Genomic DNA, 14,776 nt, shown 5'->3' with positions numbered 1-14,776 from the left:
AGCCCAATCTGATCAACAGTTCTAAGTTTCTGCTCTGCATTTTCCAAAAGTGCTCCTAAATGGATTCCAGGCTGCATCACAACCAGCCGTGATTGGGAATCCCAAAGGGTGGCGCACAATTGGCCCAGCGTCGTCCGGGTTTGGCCGGGATAGGCTGTCATTGTAAATAAGAATTTGTTCATAACTGACTTGCCTCGTTAAATAAAGGTGAAATAAATAAAACAATGAAATGCTCCACTCGAAAGAAGTATAATACAGTTATTCTCTGTGTCTCTGTGTCTCTGTGTCTCTGTGCCTCTGTGTCTCTGTGCCTCTGTGCCTCTGTGCCTCTGTGTCTCTGTGCCTCTGTGTCTCTGTGCCTCTGTGCCTCTGTGTCTCTGTGTCTCTGTGCCTCTGTGCCTCTGTGTCTCTGTGTCTCTGTGCCTCTGTGCCTCTGTGCCTCTGTGCCTCTGTGCCTCTGTGTCTCTGTGCCTCTGTGCCTCTGTGCCTCTGTGTCTCTGTGCCTCTGTGCCTCTGTGTCTCTGTGCCTCTGTGCCTCTGTGCCTCTGTGCCTCTGTGTCTCTGTGCCTCTGTGTCTCTGTGCCTCTGTGCCTCTGTGTCTCTGTGTCTCTGTGTCTCTGTGCCTCTGTGCCTCTGTGCCTCTGTGTCTCTGTGCCTCTGTGTCTCTGTGTCTCTGTGCCTCTGTGCCTCTGTGCCTCTGTGCCTCTGTGCCTTCTCTTTTCTCCTTAGATGATTTGTCAGATTAGTGTAAATCCCGACTGTCGGTTCATCCCTCGCTGTTCACGTCCCATATCGTCTTTTGTTTTAGCGAGAGATTACTGAAGATGCTCATCATTCCCGACCCGTGGTGGCTGGCCCTTCATCTGGGCCTGGGCTGGCCACTCGGTTTACCGTCAGACGAGCATCAGCAGTGTGACGAGTGCATCAGATCTTTTTGTGGTGCCGGGCGTCTCGTTGCAAAGCGAACATCTGTCCTGATTGCTTCCCCGCTGCCAATTATGGCAGAATGTCCACATGGCTAGAGATGGAGGCTGACGAGGTTGACATGTCCTCGTAACGACATCCCTCTCATATTTCCACAATAATGAGCAGCTGGCATGTGCTTCTCCAGCAAGGTGATGCAAAACGAAGCTATTTCTCTCTCTTTTTTGCCGAACAGTGAATCTCAAGGTCTGGCATACACAATATCTGAGATTACAATACTGCAATTCAATAAATATCTACTTAGGAATTACTTGTGGACCCTCAATGAACCCCTGTTGACTGGTGCCGTATGTAATACTCTTGTGTGCTATTTTCTACAGCAGTCGCTTGCAGCCCACCTTGTAAGCATAATCCATTATTGTCATGACATTTTTGAAATATTAGCTTTGTCAGTGCAATTGAAGGCTTATGGAGTGGCATCTGAATAAATTGTTTTTTTTAGCCTCACATTACATCAAGCTGCTACTTCAAGGATGCAAAGTGCTGGAAACAAACAATAATGTTTCTCAAGCTTGTATAAACATATCATACATGCCGAGCTGTTATATCACACACAGCCAAGTGCATGATTGAATCACATGTCACATAAAACGGGCACGGCGTCAAGCACAGGGCCAAGGACAAGCATACATTGATAGATAAATAATATACTGTCATGGAATGGGAATTTGTTGTGACTGCAGAACTCCAAGTGGAGAAGTTGTCTGTAAAGTGCCCCCTCAAACTAATGGAGCTTCAGTGGAAAAAGGCTTCGCTGGCCAAATTTAGCTGTTGGAGATGCCCTGTTTTTGCAGTAATTCAAAAGGGAGTGCCTTTGAGACATTCTAGTGCTGACATTTTAGTTCCTTTTTATTTACTTTTTTCCTGCATTTGTGCACCGAAGTCTGCCGAGGTTACGAATGCCAAGGCTTGATATCCATTAGAGTTTAGGCCGCCCAACAGTGGCACTGCGCTTCATCTGTGAGCTGTTGTCACCGCCACCATGGTCAAATGTTTGCTTTTTGGCACTCCCCACCGCAACACACTACCGCTAGCGACTTCCAAAAAACTGAATTGCAATCTGTGAGTGGTTGGCATTCTCTAAGCAAAGGGTTTGTTGTGAATGCTTGGTCATTTCACACAGGCATTGCCTTAACAGTTAAGCAGAGCTTGGGGAGTTGTGTCTGGGAGAGCCTGGAAAAGGAAGCAGAGTGAGGGAAGAGGCTAATATGGTTGGATGGACGCTAGACTTAAAGCACCAACAACTGTTTCTATTCATATTTTAGTTTCCAGTTCAAGCCAAGCTCTTTTCTGTTATTTGACTGGTGTACATGTGAAGAATAAACATAATAGCCATGTTACACTACTAGGATTAATACGGACTATTATTCATTGATTCAAATAAGTTGAAACCACAACAACCGGGTCTTGGTGTTGACTCCTTAACAACATTGACCAGCTGGAGTCCCACTGGAGTCCCACTAAAGTCCCACTAAAGTCCCACTGTGTTCTGTCTTGTTTACCAGGAGTTGGTCTGTTCATCATAGCTTGGTACTGAAGGTGACATGTTGAGCTGGACTAGAGCCGTCTTCTTTCATCTGAACCAAACCAATCCAACTCTGTTTGTGGTAATACTGTTTGGAAAGGGCACGCTCCAGGTGTACATAATTATTCCACACAGATTTACTTCCCAGGGAAAGATTCTTGCGATAACTACAAACAGATTCCTATCTTGACTTGCACCTTCAGAGATTTAACATTTGAAAAATAGGAATGTGCCACATCATCAATAAAGGTGTTTTTTTTTACACGGCGGGCAGCTGCGTATAACTGGAGATAAAGAGTAAACCAAAGCCTTGTTGAAAAACAGGGCGCTGCAGCCTCCTCTATTGGTCATGGCCCGATCCTCAAAGTGGTGCCGCCGCTGCTTTATCAGGTGAGTGCAGAAGGAGCGGTTTAAAGGCAAAGGAAGGAAGCGTTTGAAAACCGGTTGGGGGTTAATCCGGCAGAAAGATTCACCCCATCAATGAATTTGCTGTCACCCTTTTAAAGTGTTTGGCCAGCCTTTGAATATGGTTACCAGAGCCTGAAGAAATAAGGTCAGAATTCCGAGGTCTAGGTCGCAGAATAACCTGTCAGGCATACTGCTGACTTTCAACCTCCCCAATTGCGCAATGGGTGGGAGTTTGCTGTTTTGAGAGGCCTTAACTACACATCATCATGTTATGTTAATTAGTAACTGTCAGACTGTTGCAAAACACACGCTTTGGTTCCCATCTGTATCTGCCACCGCAATACAACAATAATTTCCTTGGGCAGGATATGAGTAAATTCTGTATCAGATGTGAACATTGGCAGTTGCAAGGTTTTGATTTGCGATCCCCTCTAACTCCTTGGCTCGATCATTCTAATTTCCCCAGCCTGCCCCACTAAAGAACATCTCCCTGCCAGCCAGGTTTTCTTCCTTCTCCTTCCTTCCAGCTCTTCATCTGCATGGCTCTGTGCTGGCTGCCGAACCTCAAAAGCTGTACTTAGAGTGATAAACAAGATAAATATCGGAGTGCTCAAGATCATTGTTGAGATTGCTGTTCATGATCCAGAGGCAAGGAGCTTCTGTCACTCAATACAGTTGCCTTCCGTTGCGTAGAGCCATCACTGGAATATTGTGTTTCAAGGTGTTAACCACAGTCTTTGACAATCTGAGTAATTTCCTGAAGACTGGATGGATGAAAGGCTATGCACCAATCCACATTAGCTATTTGTGCAAAACAAAATTATTCTCCACAGGTTACAAGCAACAATGAATTAAACCACATCGAGGGTTAAAGAGAAGTCATTTTTTAAACGCTCTTTCAGAGCATAAATGTTTGCACTGAAAATGTCCAGTGACATTTTAGACCCCAGTGTATGAATTAGCTATATGGCCTTGAAGGATTAGGAGCATTTAGAGCTAACCGCTCCTGTTTAGCAGTCATCCATTCCAGCGAAGCGCTAAATAGAAGTTGCCATGGCAGAAGGCATCTGTGTGGAATGAATAAATAATAGTAGTGTCTTAGTCGAAGTAGTTCACACAAGCTCCTCCATTTGCCTCTTATCAGGGCTGCAAAGATGGCTAGAGTCTTACAGAATTGGTGCGTATTACTAGTCACAGCTGTACCTTTCTGATTCTCTATGCTCACTCATTAATCGGTTTTGTGCGAACGCAATGGCGAGCTAAATTCACATGGGCCACACCAGGGTAATACCTCATACCCTCTCATTTGTGTGGGGAAATTAATCGGAGTCACTGAAATGGATCATAGTCTTAAAAACACTAGTACAGCACAATATTAAAGCTCTCAAAATATTATGGAACCAAAGAATATGGAGTGTTTTTTTATTTTTTGCCTGATGCTTAATATACAGTTGGCTGGTTGAGAAATACTCTCATTCGTTATTCAAGCATTATTCAGACATTTATCCAGGGTTTCAAAATTCCAGTGCAATAGCCTTTGTCTTTAGAGTCAGTTTATCACCACATTGTCCAACTACATTAACTGTCATTTATTGATCTTTCAAAATTGCATTTGCCCCAATGTAATACAGAGCTGTGCACATGATGGAACTACAGTATACAAACAAGCCGACAACCTCTGACCTCACAGATAAATCATGGGCTGTTCATAAAGTTGATTCATTCCTTTTATCTCTCGATTGCAGGGTCAAGGCAAAGAAAGGGGTGAATCTTCTGCAAACCAAGTCAAAGAATGCCCAGTGGACTGTGGACTGGGAGGTACAGTCTGGGGCGAAGCATTCCATCACCACCATCGACGTGAACAAAAATAAAGGAGTGCAAGCCGGGTAAGTCAACAGCCTAAGGCCTAAACACACAACACACATCCACCCAAACACTACAGAGTGAGCCTGTTGTGCCCAGCACATTGTTAACTTCAGGATGGTTTGTTCTGTGAAAGACTAATTGAGACTTCCTCAAAACATCTCATTGGCTGTAATAGTGTCCTCATGTTGCTTGCTGATAATAAAAAAGAAGTTATAAGTCTATTTGTAGTAAAGATATGGATACAGATTTGGGTAGTTGTGCAAAAAATCCTTGGATATACTTTGTCAAATAAAGTGCTTAAATGCAAAGCCATAGAGGGCTCCCGAGTGGCACAGCGGTTTAAGGCACTGCATCTCAGTGCTAGAGGCATCAGTACAGATCCTGGGCTGTATCACAACTGGCCATGATCGGGTGTCCCATAGGGCGGCGCACAATTGGCCCAGCGTCGTCCAGATTAGGGGAGGGTTTGGCCAGGGTAGGCCGTCATTGTAAATAAGAATGTGTTCTTAACTGACCTGCCTAGTTAAATAAAGGTTAAATAAAATTTAAAAAATACTTACACCAATGATGATTTAAACATTTCTCCCTCCTTGGCAGAAAGCTGATATGTTTGGAGGACAACTACATTAAACTGTAGTTTTGAAATGCATGCTTTTTACAGCTTGAGTATCAACCTAAGTGATATATCCATTTTATGTGTAGGGAAAACCAATAGAAAAATGGCAAAGTGATATGTACAGTTTAACCTTTATACAGTGCCTTCAGAAACTATTCATACCCCTTGAATTATTCCACATTTTCTTGTGTTACAGCCTGAATTCAAAATGGATTAAATAAAAAAAAATGCTCACCCGTCTACACACAATACCCCATAATGACAAAGTGAATACATGTTTTTAGAAATGTTTGCTAATGAAATACAGAAATATCTAATTTATATAAGTATTCACAACCCTGAATCAATACTTTATAGAAGCACCTTTGGCAGCGGTTACAGCTGTGAGTCTTTTTGGGTAAGAGCTTTCCACACCTGGATTGTGTAACATTTGCCCATTATTCTTTTCAAAATTCTTCAAACTCTGTCAAATTGGTTGTTGATCATTGGTAGACAACCATTTTCAGGTCTTGCCATAGATCTTCAAGAAGATTTAAGTCAAAACTTTAACGCGGCCACTCAGGAAAATTCTTCTTGGTAAGCAACTCCAGTGTAGATTTGGCCTTGTGTTTTAGGTTATTGTCCTGCTGAAAGGTGAATTAATCTCCCAGTCTCTGGTGGAAAGCAGACTGAACCAGGTTTTTCTCTAGGATTTTGCCTGTGCTTATTTATAAAAAATTAAAATGTAACCTTGCTTAGCTCCATTCCATAAATTTTTTTATTCTGAAAACCTCAGTCGAGCATACCCATAACACGATGCAGCCACCACTATGCTTGAAAATATGGAGAGTGGTACTCAGTAATATGTTGTATTGGATTTGCCTCAAACATAACACTTTGTATTCAGAACAAAAATATATATTGTTTTGCCTCATTTTTTGCAGCATTACTTTCGTGCCTTGTTGCAAAAAAAATTGGGGGAAATATTTTTTTTCTGTACAGGCTTCCTTCTTTTCACTCTATCAATTAGGTTAGTGTTGTAGAGTAACTACAATGTTGTTGATCCATCCTCAGTTTTCTCCTATCACAGCCAATACACTCTAACTTTTTTAAAGTCACCATTGGCCTCATGGTGAAGTCCCTGAGCGGTTTCCTTCCTCTCCGGCAACAGAGCTAGGAAGGACGCCTGTATCTTTGTAGTAGCTGGGTTTATTGATACACCATCCAAGTATAATTAATAACTTCATCATGCTCAAAGGGATATTCAATGTCTGCATTTTTTTTATTTATAGCCATCTACCAATAGGTGCCCTTCTTTGCGAGGCATTGGATAAGCTCCCTGGGCTTTGTGGTTGAATTCACTGCTCGACTGAGGGACCTTACAATTATCTGTATGTGTGGGTTACAGAGATACTGTAATTATTCAAAAATCTAGTTAAACACTATTTCTGCACACAGAGTGAGTCCATGCAACTTATTATGTGACTTCTTAAGCACAGTTTTACTCCTGAACTTATTTAGGCTTGCCATAACAAAGGGGTTCAATACTTATTGAATAAATATCAAATAAAATGAAAAATGTAAATCCACTTTGACATTATGGGGTATTGTGTGTAGGCCAGTGACAAAAAAACGACATTTAATCAATTTTAAATGCATGCTGTAACACAGCATTATGTGGAAAAAGTCAAGGAGTGTGAATACGTTGTATGTTGCTGCATTCCAGTGCCATGGAGATGTTATCGGCAAAAATGGCAGCACTTAGAATGCATGCCCAATACATTGGATAATGGATCAGACCATTACTCTCATCAGTCCTAAAACAGGCCCTCCATTTTGAATGAAGGCAGTACCAGTGGAATCAGGTGCAGCTGAGGATGAAGGGAGGTAGCTAGCTTCTTAGCCTGTGATACAGCAATACCTCTGGGCGGGCGAAGCCTGGCATTAGCTAACATAAATCACTAATACACTCAACTCATTAACAAAGAAGGCATTAAGAGTTTGGGCTGCTTATCCTAAACCTCCGGAGCTATTTAGCCAGTGCAGATCCTAGTAATACCACCGCCCATAGTTTCCACCGACTGTGGGGAAAAAAGACTGGACAAGTGGGTCAGGAGGGAGGGGGGGTAGAGAGTGAGCGTAACAGACAAACAGTGACATTACCTGAATAAAAGATCAGCCAGTCTTTCTTTGTTCTCTCTCAATAGGGCACTTAGTGTCTGTCTTTCTCGCTATATTTAGCGGACCGTGTCAAGTCATCTTTGCCATCCTGTCACCATGTTGGAAATCCAGTCCAGCAGGGGGTCAAGCTACGATAAAGACACATTGTGTCATCCCAACTTTTGTCAGAGGCCCAGTCAAAAGTCATGAAGGTATTTTGGGCAGAGTTCATATGTTACTAAAGAGTTTTGCCTACATTTTAGGGCCATATAACAGTCTCCAAGAATAAATAGCCTGCCGTTTCCTATTTTCCTTTGATTTAGCCATCTAGCTGAAAAAAGCATTAAAGATGAGTGAATTCTCAAACTACAGTATTTCAGGCCCACTTCACCCAGCTAAGTGAGATAACATTAATGGCGGGACCTTTTTTGAAGGCATATTTAACTGTGATATAGTTCTGCCTTTTTGTGCAGACTTTGGTATATATTTTAGATAATGGACCATGCTGGGCTGCTTTATAAATCTGTCCACAAAAGTAGTATGAGTAGATCCATGCCAAAGAGGGTCCCAGTAGTTTTGTATTACGACATTAAGCCTAATAGGTTTAAAGCCTTCATTCGACATGGTTTAGCAAAAAATCTAGGCCTATAATAGATTATATTGTCATCTTCAATCATGAAGCGTGATCAATTTTCTGGGCGAACGCAGCACTTGGGAGCATTTTACATTTCCTGCTAGATGAAAACATTACTTTCTTCCATAGCTTGGTGACATGTACGTTATACAAGGAACTAAGAATAGTCAATGCTTTTAATGTCCACCATGTGATTCTCTGTGTTGTCAAGGACTTCGGAGTTGTTATGACAACATGCAATTATTATAAGGGTTCATCTTAATGTAAAGAATATGTAACATGTTAATGTGAAAAAGTTATTTGAGGAGCTGGTGGTTAATACCACCGACATACTCCTGTTCTTCATGTACTTCTGATTGGTGCACACCAGTATCTCACTCGTCACACGCAGCTATGTCTTTTTTTCAAAGGTCGTTATGCATCTTACCACTGAGCTCATTAAAGTATAAATAAATGTTTTAATGCTTGCTTGAACATTCTTTTTGAACACAACTCAATCATCAAGTTTGCTGATGACAACAGTGGTAGACCATTCTCCTGGGGAGAATGGTGCTGCATTGCATAGCAGCCGTTTTACAAGCTCCTGACCAATTTGGCTTATTTTTATTTTTTTTGTACTTAATGTTTCTGCCATCGTTTCCTGTGACTGAAAAGAGCTTATGGACATCAGAACAAAGATCACTAACCTCAATTTGGATGAAGATTTCTACTTCAACAAGTCGGAGTTGCAGGACATACTGCTCACCCCGGAAAAGAAAAAGGTGGGGTAAAAGAGGCGATGTGTGGGCACCCTGACGAAGCTGCTTTGGCGAGTACATGAACCGCAGCTACTGTCTGTTCTATTGGCGATCGTACAATCTCTGGAGAACAAACTGGATGAGCTCCGTTCGAGACTGTCCTATCAATGGGACCTGAAGAACTGTAATTCAACAGACACTCGTATCCAGAGCGACTTACAGTAGTAGTAACTGCATACATTTCTCATACTTTTTCGTACTGGTCTGTTTTGTATCGAATCCAAAACCCTAGCGTTGCAAGCGCCATGCTCTACCAACTGAGCCACACGGGACCTAATATCCTATGTTTCACGGAGCTGTGGCTGAACATGGACATGGATAAAATACATCTAGATGTTTTTTCTATGCATCTACAGGACAGAACGGCAGCATCGGGTAAGCTAAAGGGAGAAGGTGTGTGTCTCTTTATTAACAACAGCTGGTGCACAATCTCTAATAGAAGTCAAGAGGTTCTGCTCGCCTAAGTTAGAATACCCCATGATAAGTTGTAGACTTTCTTTTGTGTTACTATTTATTTTTTTATTAAGCAAATATTTGTCTTACTTTTGAACTCTGCATTGTTGGGAATTGGCTCATACAGTGCCTTCAGAAAGTATTCATACCCCTTGACTTATTCCACATTTTGTTGTGTTACAGCCTTAAATCAAAATGTATTTTAAAAATTTAAAAAACATTTATTGAAAATGGAATGCAAGAATATCTCATTTACTTAGTTTTACAAGCCAATTTAAGTCAACACTTTTATTAGGCCACTCATGAACATTCAATGGCATCTTGGTAAGCAACTTTGTCCTTGTGTTTTAGGTTATTTTCCTGCTGACAGGTGCATTTCTCTCCCAGTGTCTGTTGGAAAGCAAACTGAACCACGTTTTCCTATAGGATTTTGCCTGTGCTTAGCTCTATGATGTTTTTTTTATCCCCAAAAAACTCCCCAGGCCTTGCCAATGACAGGCATACTGTCACGTTCCTGACCTGTTTTCTGTTGTTTGGTTGTGTTTATTGGTCAGGGCGTGAGTTTTGGGTGGGCAGTCTATGTTTTCTGTTTCTATGTTGGTTTTGGGTTGCCTGGTATGGCTCTCAATTAGAGGCAGGTGTTTGACGTTTCCTCTAATTGAGAGTCATATTGAGGTAGGTTGTTCTCACTGTTTGTTTGTGGGTGATTGTCTCCTGTGTCAGTGTCTGTATGTTACGCCACACGGGACTGTTCCGGTTTTTGTTAGTTCGTTCGTTTTATGTAGTCTGTTTTCCTGGTTCATGCGTTCTTCACGTTGTATGTAAGTTCGTGTCCAGGTCTGTCTACATTCGTTTATTTGTTTTGTAATTATTCAAGTGTTCGTCGTGTTCTTCTGTTTTTTGTTTATTAAATCATTATGTATTCACAACCCGCTGCATTTTGGTCAAATCCCTGCTACTCCTCTTCGGATGAGGAGAAGGAGGAAGCCCGTTACACATACCCTTAATATAATGTGGCCACCACCATGCTTGAAAATATAAAGAGTGCTATTCAGTGATGTGTTGTGTTGGATTTGCCCCAAACATAATGCTTTGTATTAAGGACATAAAGTACATTTCTTAGTCACATTTTTTGCTGTTTTACTTTAGTGCCATATTGCAAACAGAATGCATGTTTTGGAATATTTTTATTCTGTACAGGCTTCCATTTTTTCACTTTGTCATTTAGGTTAGTATTGTGGAGTAACTACAATGTTATTGATCCATCCTCAGTTTTCTCCTATCACAGCCATTAAACTCTGTAACTGTATTAAAGTCACCATTGGCCTCATGGTGAAATCCCTGAGCGGTTTCCTTCCTCTCCGGCAACTGAGTTAGGAAGGACACTTGTAACTTTAGTGACTGGGTGTATTGACCACTCAAAGTCTAATCAATAACTTCACAATGCTCAAATGAATATTCAGTGTGTGCTTTTTAAATGTTTTATCGATCTACCAATTGGTACCCTTCTTTGCGAGGCATTGGAAAACCTCCCTGTGTTTGAAATTCACTGCTCGACTTACATATAATTGTATGTGTGAGGTACAGAGATGAGGTAGACATTCAAAAATCATGTTAAACACTATTATTGCATACAGAGTGAGTCCATGCAACTTATTATGTTACTTGTTAAGCACATTTTTACTCCTAAACTTATTTAGGCTTGCCATAACAAAGGGGTTGAATACTTCAAAGAAGAAATTTCAGGTTTTCATTTTTTATTCATTTGTAAAAAATGTCTAAAAAGATAATTCCACTTTAACATTATGGTGTATTGCGTGTAGGCCAGTGACCCAAAATCTCAATTTAATTCATTTGATATTCAGGCTGTAACACAACAAAATGTGGAAAAAGTTGAGGAGTGTGAATATTTTCTGAAGGCTCTGTAAGTAAGCTTGTCACTGTAAAGTCTACACCTGTTGTATTTGGCACATGTGACCAATCAAATTTTATTTCATTTTACAACACTATTTACCAAGAGAGTTTTCATCTATATTTTTCGGAGCTGTCTATTTACCACCACAAACCGATGCTGGCACTAAGATCCCACTCAACGAGCTGTATAGGGCCATAAGCAAACAAGAAAATGTTCATCCAAATTTTGACCTCCCCTTTTTTAGCACATCACTAGGACATCAACAGGACATCTACAGCACCTGGTGTCACAGGAAGGCCAAGAAAATGATCAAGGACCTCAGCCACCCAAGCCACAGCCTGTTCACCCCACTACCATCTACAAGACGGAGACAGTACAGGTGCATCAAAGCAGGGACCGAGAAACTGAAAAACAGCTTCTATCTCCAGGCCATCAGACTGTTAAATAGTCACCAATATCCAGCCTCTTCCCAGTACCCTGCCCTGAACCTTAGTCACTGTTACCTAGCCTTCTACTATGTACATAGTCATTGAACACTGGTCACTTTAATGTTTACATACTGTTTTACCAACTTCAAAGTGCCTTCAGAAATTATTCACACCCTTTGACTTTTTCCTTTTTGTTGTTGCGTTAGAGCCTGAATTTAAAATAGATTAAATTTAGATTTTTGGTCACTGGTCCATGCACAATATCCCATAATGTAAAAGTGGAATTATGTTTCTCGAAATGTGTACAAATTAATAAAAAAATGTCTTTGGTCAATAAGTATTCAACCCCTTTGTTGTGGCAAGCCTAAATAAGTTCAGGAGTAAAAATGTGCTTAACAAGTCACATAATAAGTTGCGTGGAATAATGTTGGAATAGTGGAATAGTGTTTAACATAATTTTTGAATGACTACCTCATCTCTGCACCCCACACAGCAGTGAATTTCAACCACAAAGACGAGTTGTTTTACTATGCCTCTCAAAGAAGGGCACCTGTTGGTAGGATGGGTAAAAAAGATCAAAAGCAGACATTGAATAAGCAGACACAGAACATTTTGGGTGGTATATCAATACACCCAGTCACTACAAAGTTACAGGCGTCCGTCCTTCTGTTGCCGGAGAGGAAGGAAACCGCTCAGGGATTTCACCATGAGACTAATGGTGACTTTAAAACAGTTAGTTTAATGGGTGTGCTGGGAGAAAACTGAGAAGGGATCAACAACATTGTAGTTACTCCACAATACTAACTTAATTGACAGGTTGAAAAGAAAGAAGCCTGTACAGAATACACATATTCCAAAACATGCATCCTGTTTGCAACAATGCACCAAAGTAATAATGCAAAACATGTGGCAAAACAATTCACTTTCTGTCCTGGGGCAAATCCAATATAGCACATTACTGAGCACCACTCTCAATATTTTCAAGCATAGTGATGACTGTATCATGTTATTGGTATGCTTGTAATCGTTAAAAACTGGTGAGTTTTTCAGGATAAAAGAGAAACGGAATGGAAATACGCACAGGCAAAATTGTAGAGGAAAACCTGATTCAGTCTGCTTTCCACCAGACATTGGGAGACTAATTCACCTTTTAGCACCAGTGTTGCTTACCTAGAAGACGCCAGAATCCCCCACGCCAGAATTTATTCTAAGCGCAGGCACATTTACATCCAGCTTTAGCACTGCTTAGCACTTTATTGTTGTCTTGATCCTCTCTCACCTCTCACTATGCATTGTACTAGACATCGATTTTTTCCAATGGCTTCCTAATCATGGCAATATTCATTTTGTAAATGCAGTGTCCTCCAATGTCCCCGTGGAGACGACGGGAAAATCAGATTTGATTGAAATTGATTGCCGGCTAACAAATTTTAAACAACTGATAAAGCAATTAACTGGGTCGAGTTGGCATTCTTTCACGGATGTTGCTCTTAACTTATAATTGTAACTATTGATTCAAAGGAACAATTGTGGAGAGGCATTCTCTCTGACTAGAAAGCTTTACGGCAATCATTTATTTTCCCTGGCACATCTCATTCACTTCTTTTAAGGCTAATCTCTAGGTATATGTTATATCTGTGCAAACTCTTACTGGAAGAAATGGAAAGCTTCGGAACTATAGGCTATTTGAAAAATGTAAACCCAGGTTTGGTAGCTGAATATTCCTGGTGCATGGGGTGAAGTGTAATTGTTGAAAGATAGGTGGGGACCATCGGGCCTCCCATCGGTCTCTCGTGGGGTCTTCTAAACCAGCTGTCATCATCGGCAGCTCTATGGTGAGAAACATCTTGATTCCTGGGGCAAAAACCCTGTGCTATTCTAGAGCACGAGTACAGGACATTACAAGGCTGCTTCCTATCGTTCTATGACATTGTCGTAGATAACATTCATATACTGAAAATTTGTGCAAAAAGGCTCCATCGTTCATTGAATCAGGTGGCTCATTCATCACAAAACTACTTTAATTATTTTTTTATTGGCAAGATTAGCAAACTTAGGCATGACATGCCAACAACAACATTCTAAACCTACACTCCATGCATGACTGACCAAATTAAGAAAGACAAGCAGTGTAATTTTAATTTCCTAAAAGGGAGTGTGGAAGAGGTGGATTTTTTTTTTATGTCTATTAAATCAAATCAAATTTTATTGGTGACATTCACACATTTAGCAGATGTTATTGTGGATGTAGCGAAATGCTTGTGTTCCTAGATTCAACAGTGCAGTAGTATCTAACAATGCATAACAATACAAACAGATCTAAAAGTAAAAGAATGGAATTAAGAAATATCTAAATATTAGGACGAGCAATGTCAGTGGCATTGACTAAAATACAATAGAATACACTATATACATATGAAATGAATAAAACAGTATGTAAACAGTATGTAAACATTATGTAAACATTATAAAAGTGGTGATCCTAACTGACCTAAGACAGAATTTTTACTAGGATTAAATGTCAGGAATTGTGAAAAACTGAGTTTAAATGTATTTGGCTAAGGTGTATGTAAACTTCCGACTTCAACTGTACATAGGGCAGCAGCCTCTACGGTGCAGGGTTGAGTAACCAAGTGGTATCCGGCTAGCAATGGCTATTTAACAGTCTGATGGCCTTGAGATAGGAGCTTTTTTTCAGTCTCTCGGTCCCAGCTTTGATGCACCTGTACTGACTTCGCCTTCTGGATGATAGCGGGGTGAACAGGTCGTGGCTGTCAAGCTTATGGGCATGAGGCAGCAGTGTGCAGGAGGGAGGTTCCTAGGTGTGAGAAGTGTACAGAAGGGCATGAGACAAAGGAATGTGTAGCATTGGAGAAAGAAGCAGTATGTGTTAGTTGTAGTGGTGCCCATGGGACTGTGGATCAGAAATGTCCCGTGCGAGAGAGGCAGGTTGAGGCTTCCAGGGTTAGTGTAGTGCAGAAGTTGTCATATGCTGAGGAAGTGAAGAAAGT

At 40.9% G+C, this 14,776-nt stretch overlaps 1 protein-coding gene across 2 annotated transcripts in view; it reads left to right on the top strand.

The window, feature by feature from the left end:
- The window catches only part of tmem132e (transmembrane protein 132E), a 351,395-nt gene that overhangs the window by 295,551 nt on the left and 41,068 nt on the right, over positions 1 to 14,776 (top strand). For both annotated transcript variants that reach the window (XM_055941816.1, XM_055941815.1), the window contains exon 3: positions 4,663 to 4,803. In XM_055941816.1, the coding sequence (XP_055797791.1) occupies positions 4,663 to 4,803 (141 nt within the window). The remainder of the gene's footprint in view (positions 1 to 4,662; positions 4,804 to 14,776) is intronic.

This window comes from Salvelinus fontinalis, chromosome 13 (genome assembly GCF_029448725.1).
Source record: "Salvelinus fontinalis isolate EN_2023a chromosome 13, ASM2944872v1, whole genome shotgun sequence".
Lineage (NCBI taxonomy): Eukaryota > Metazoa > Chordata > Actinopteri > Salmoniformes > Salmonidae > Salvelinus > Salvelinus fontinalis.
The sequence above is the reverse complement of the archived record's forward strand: the minus strand, read 5'-3'. Positions and strand labels throughout refer to the sequence as shown.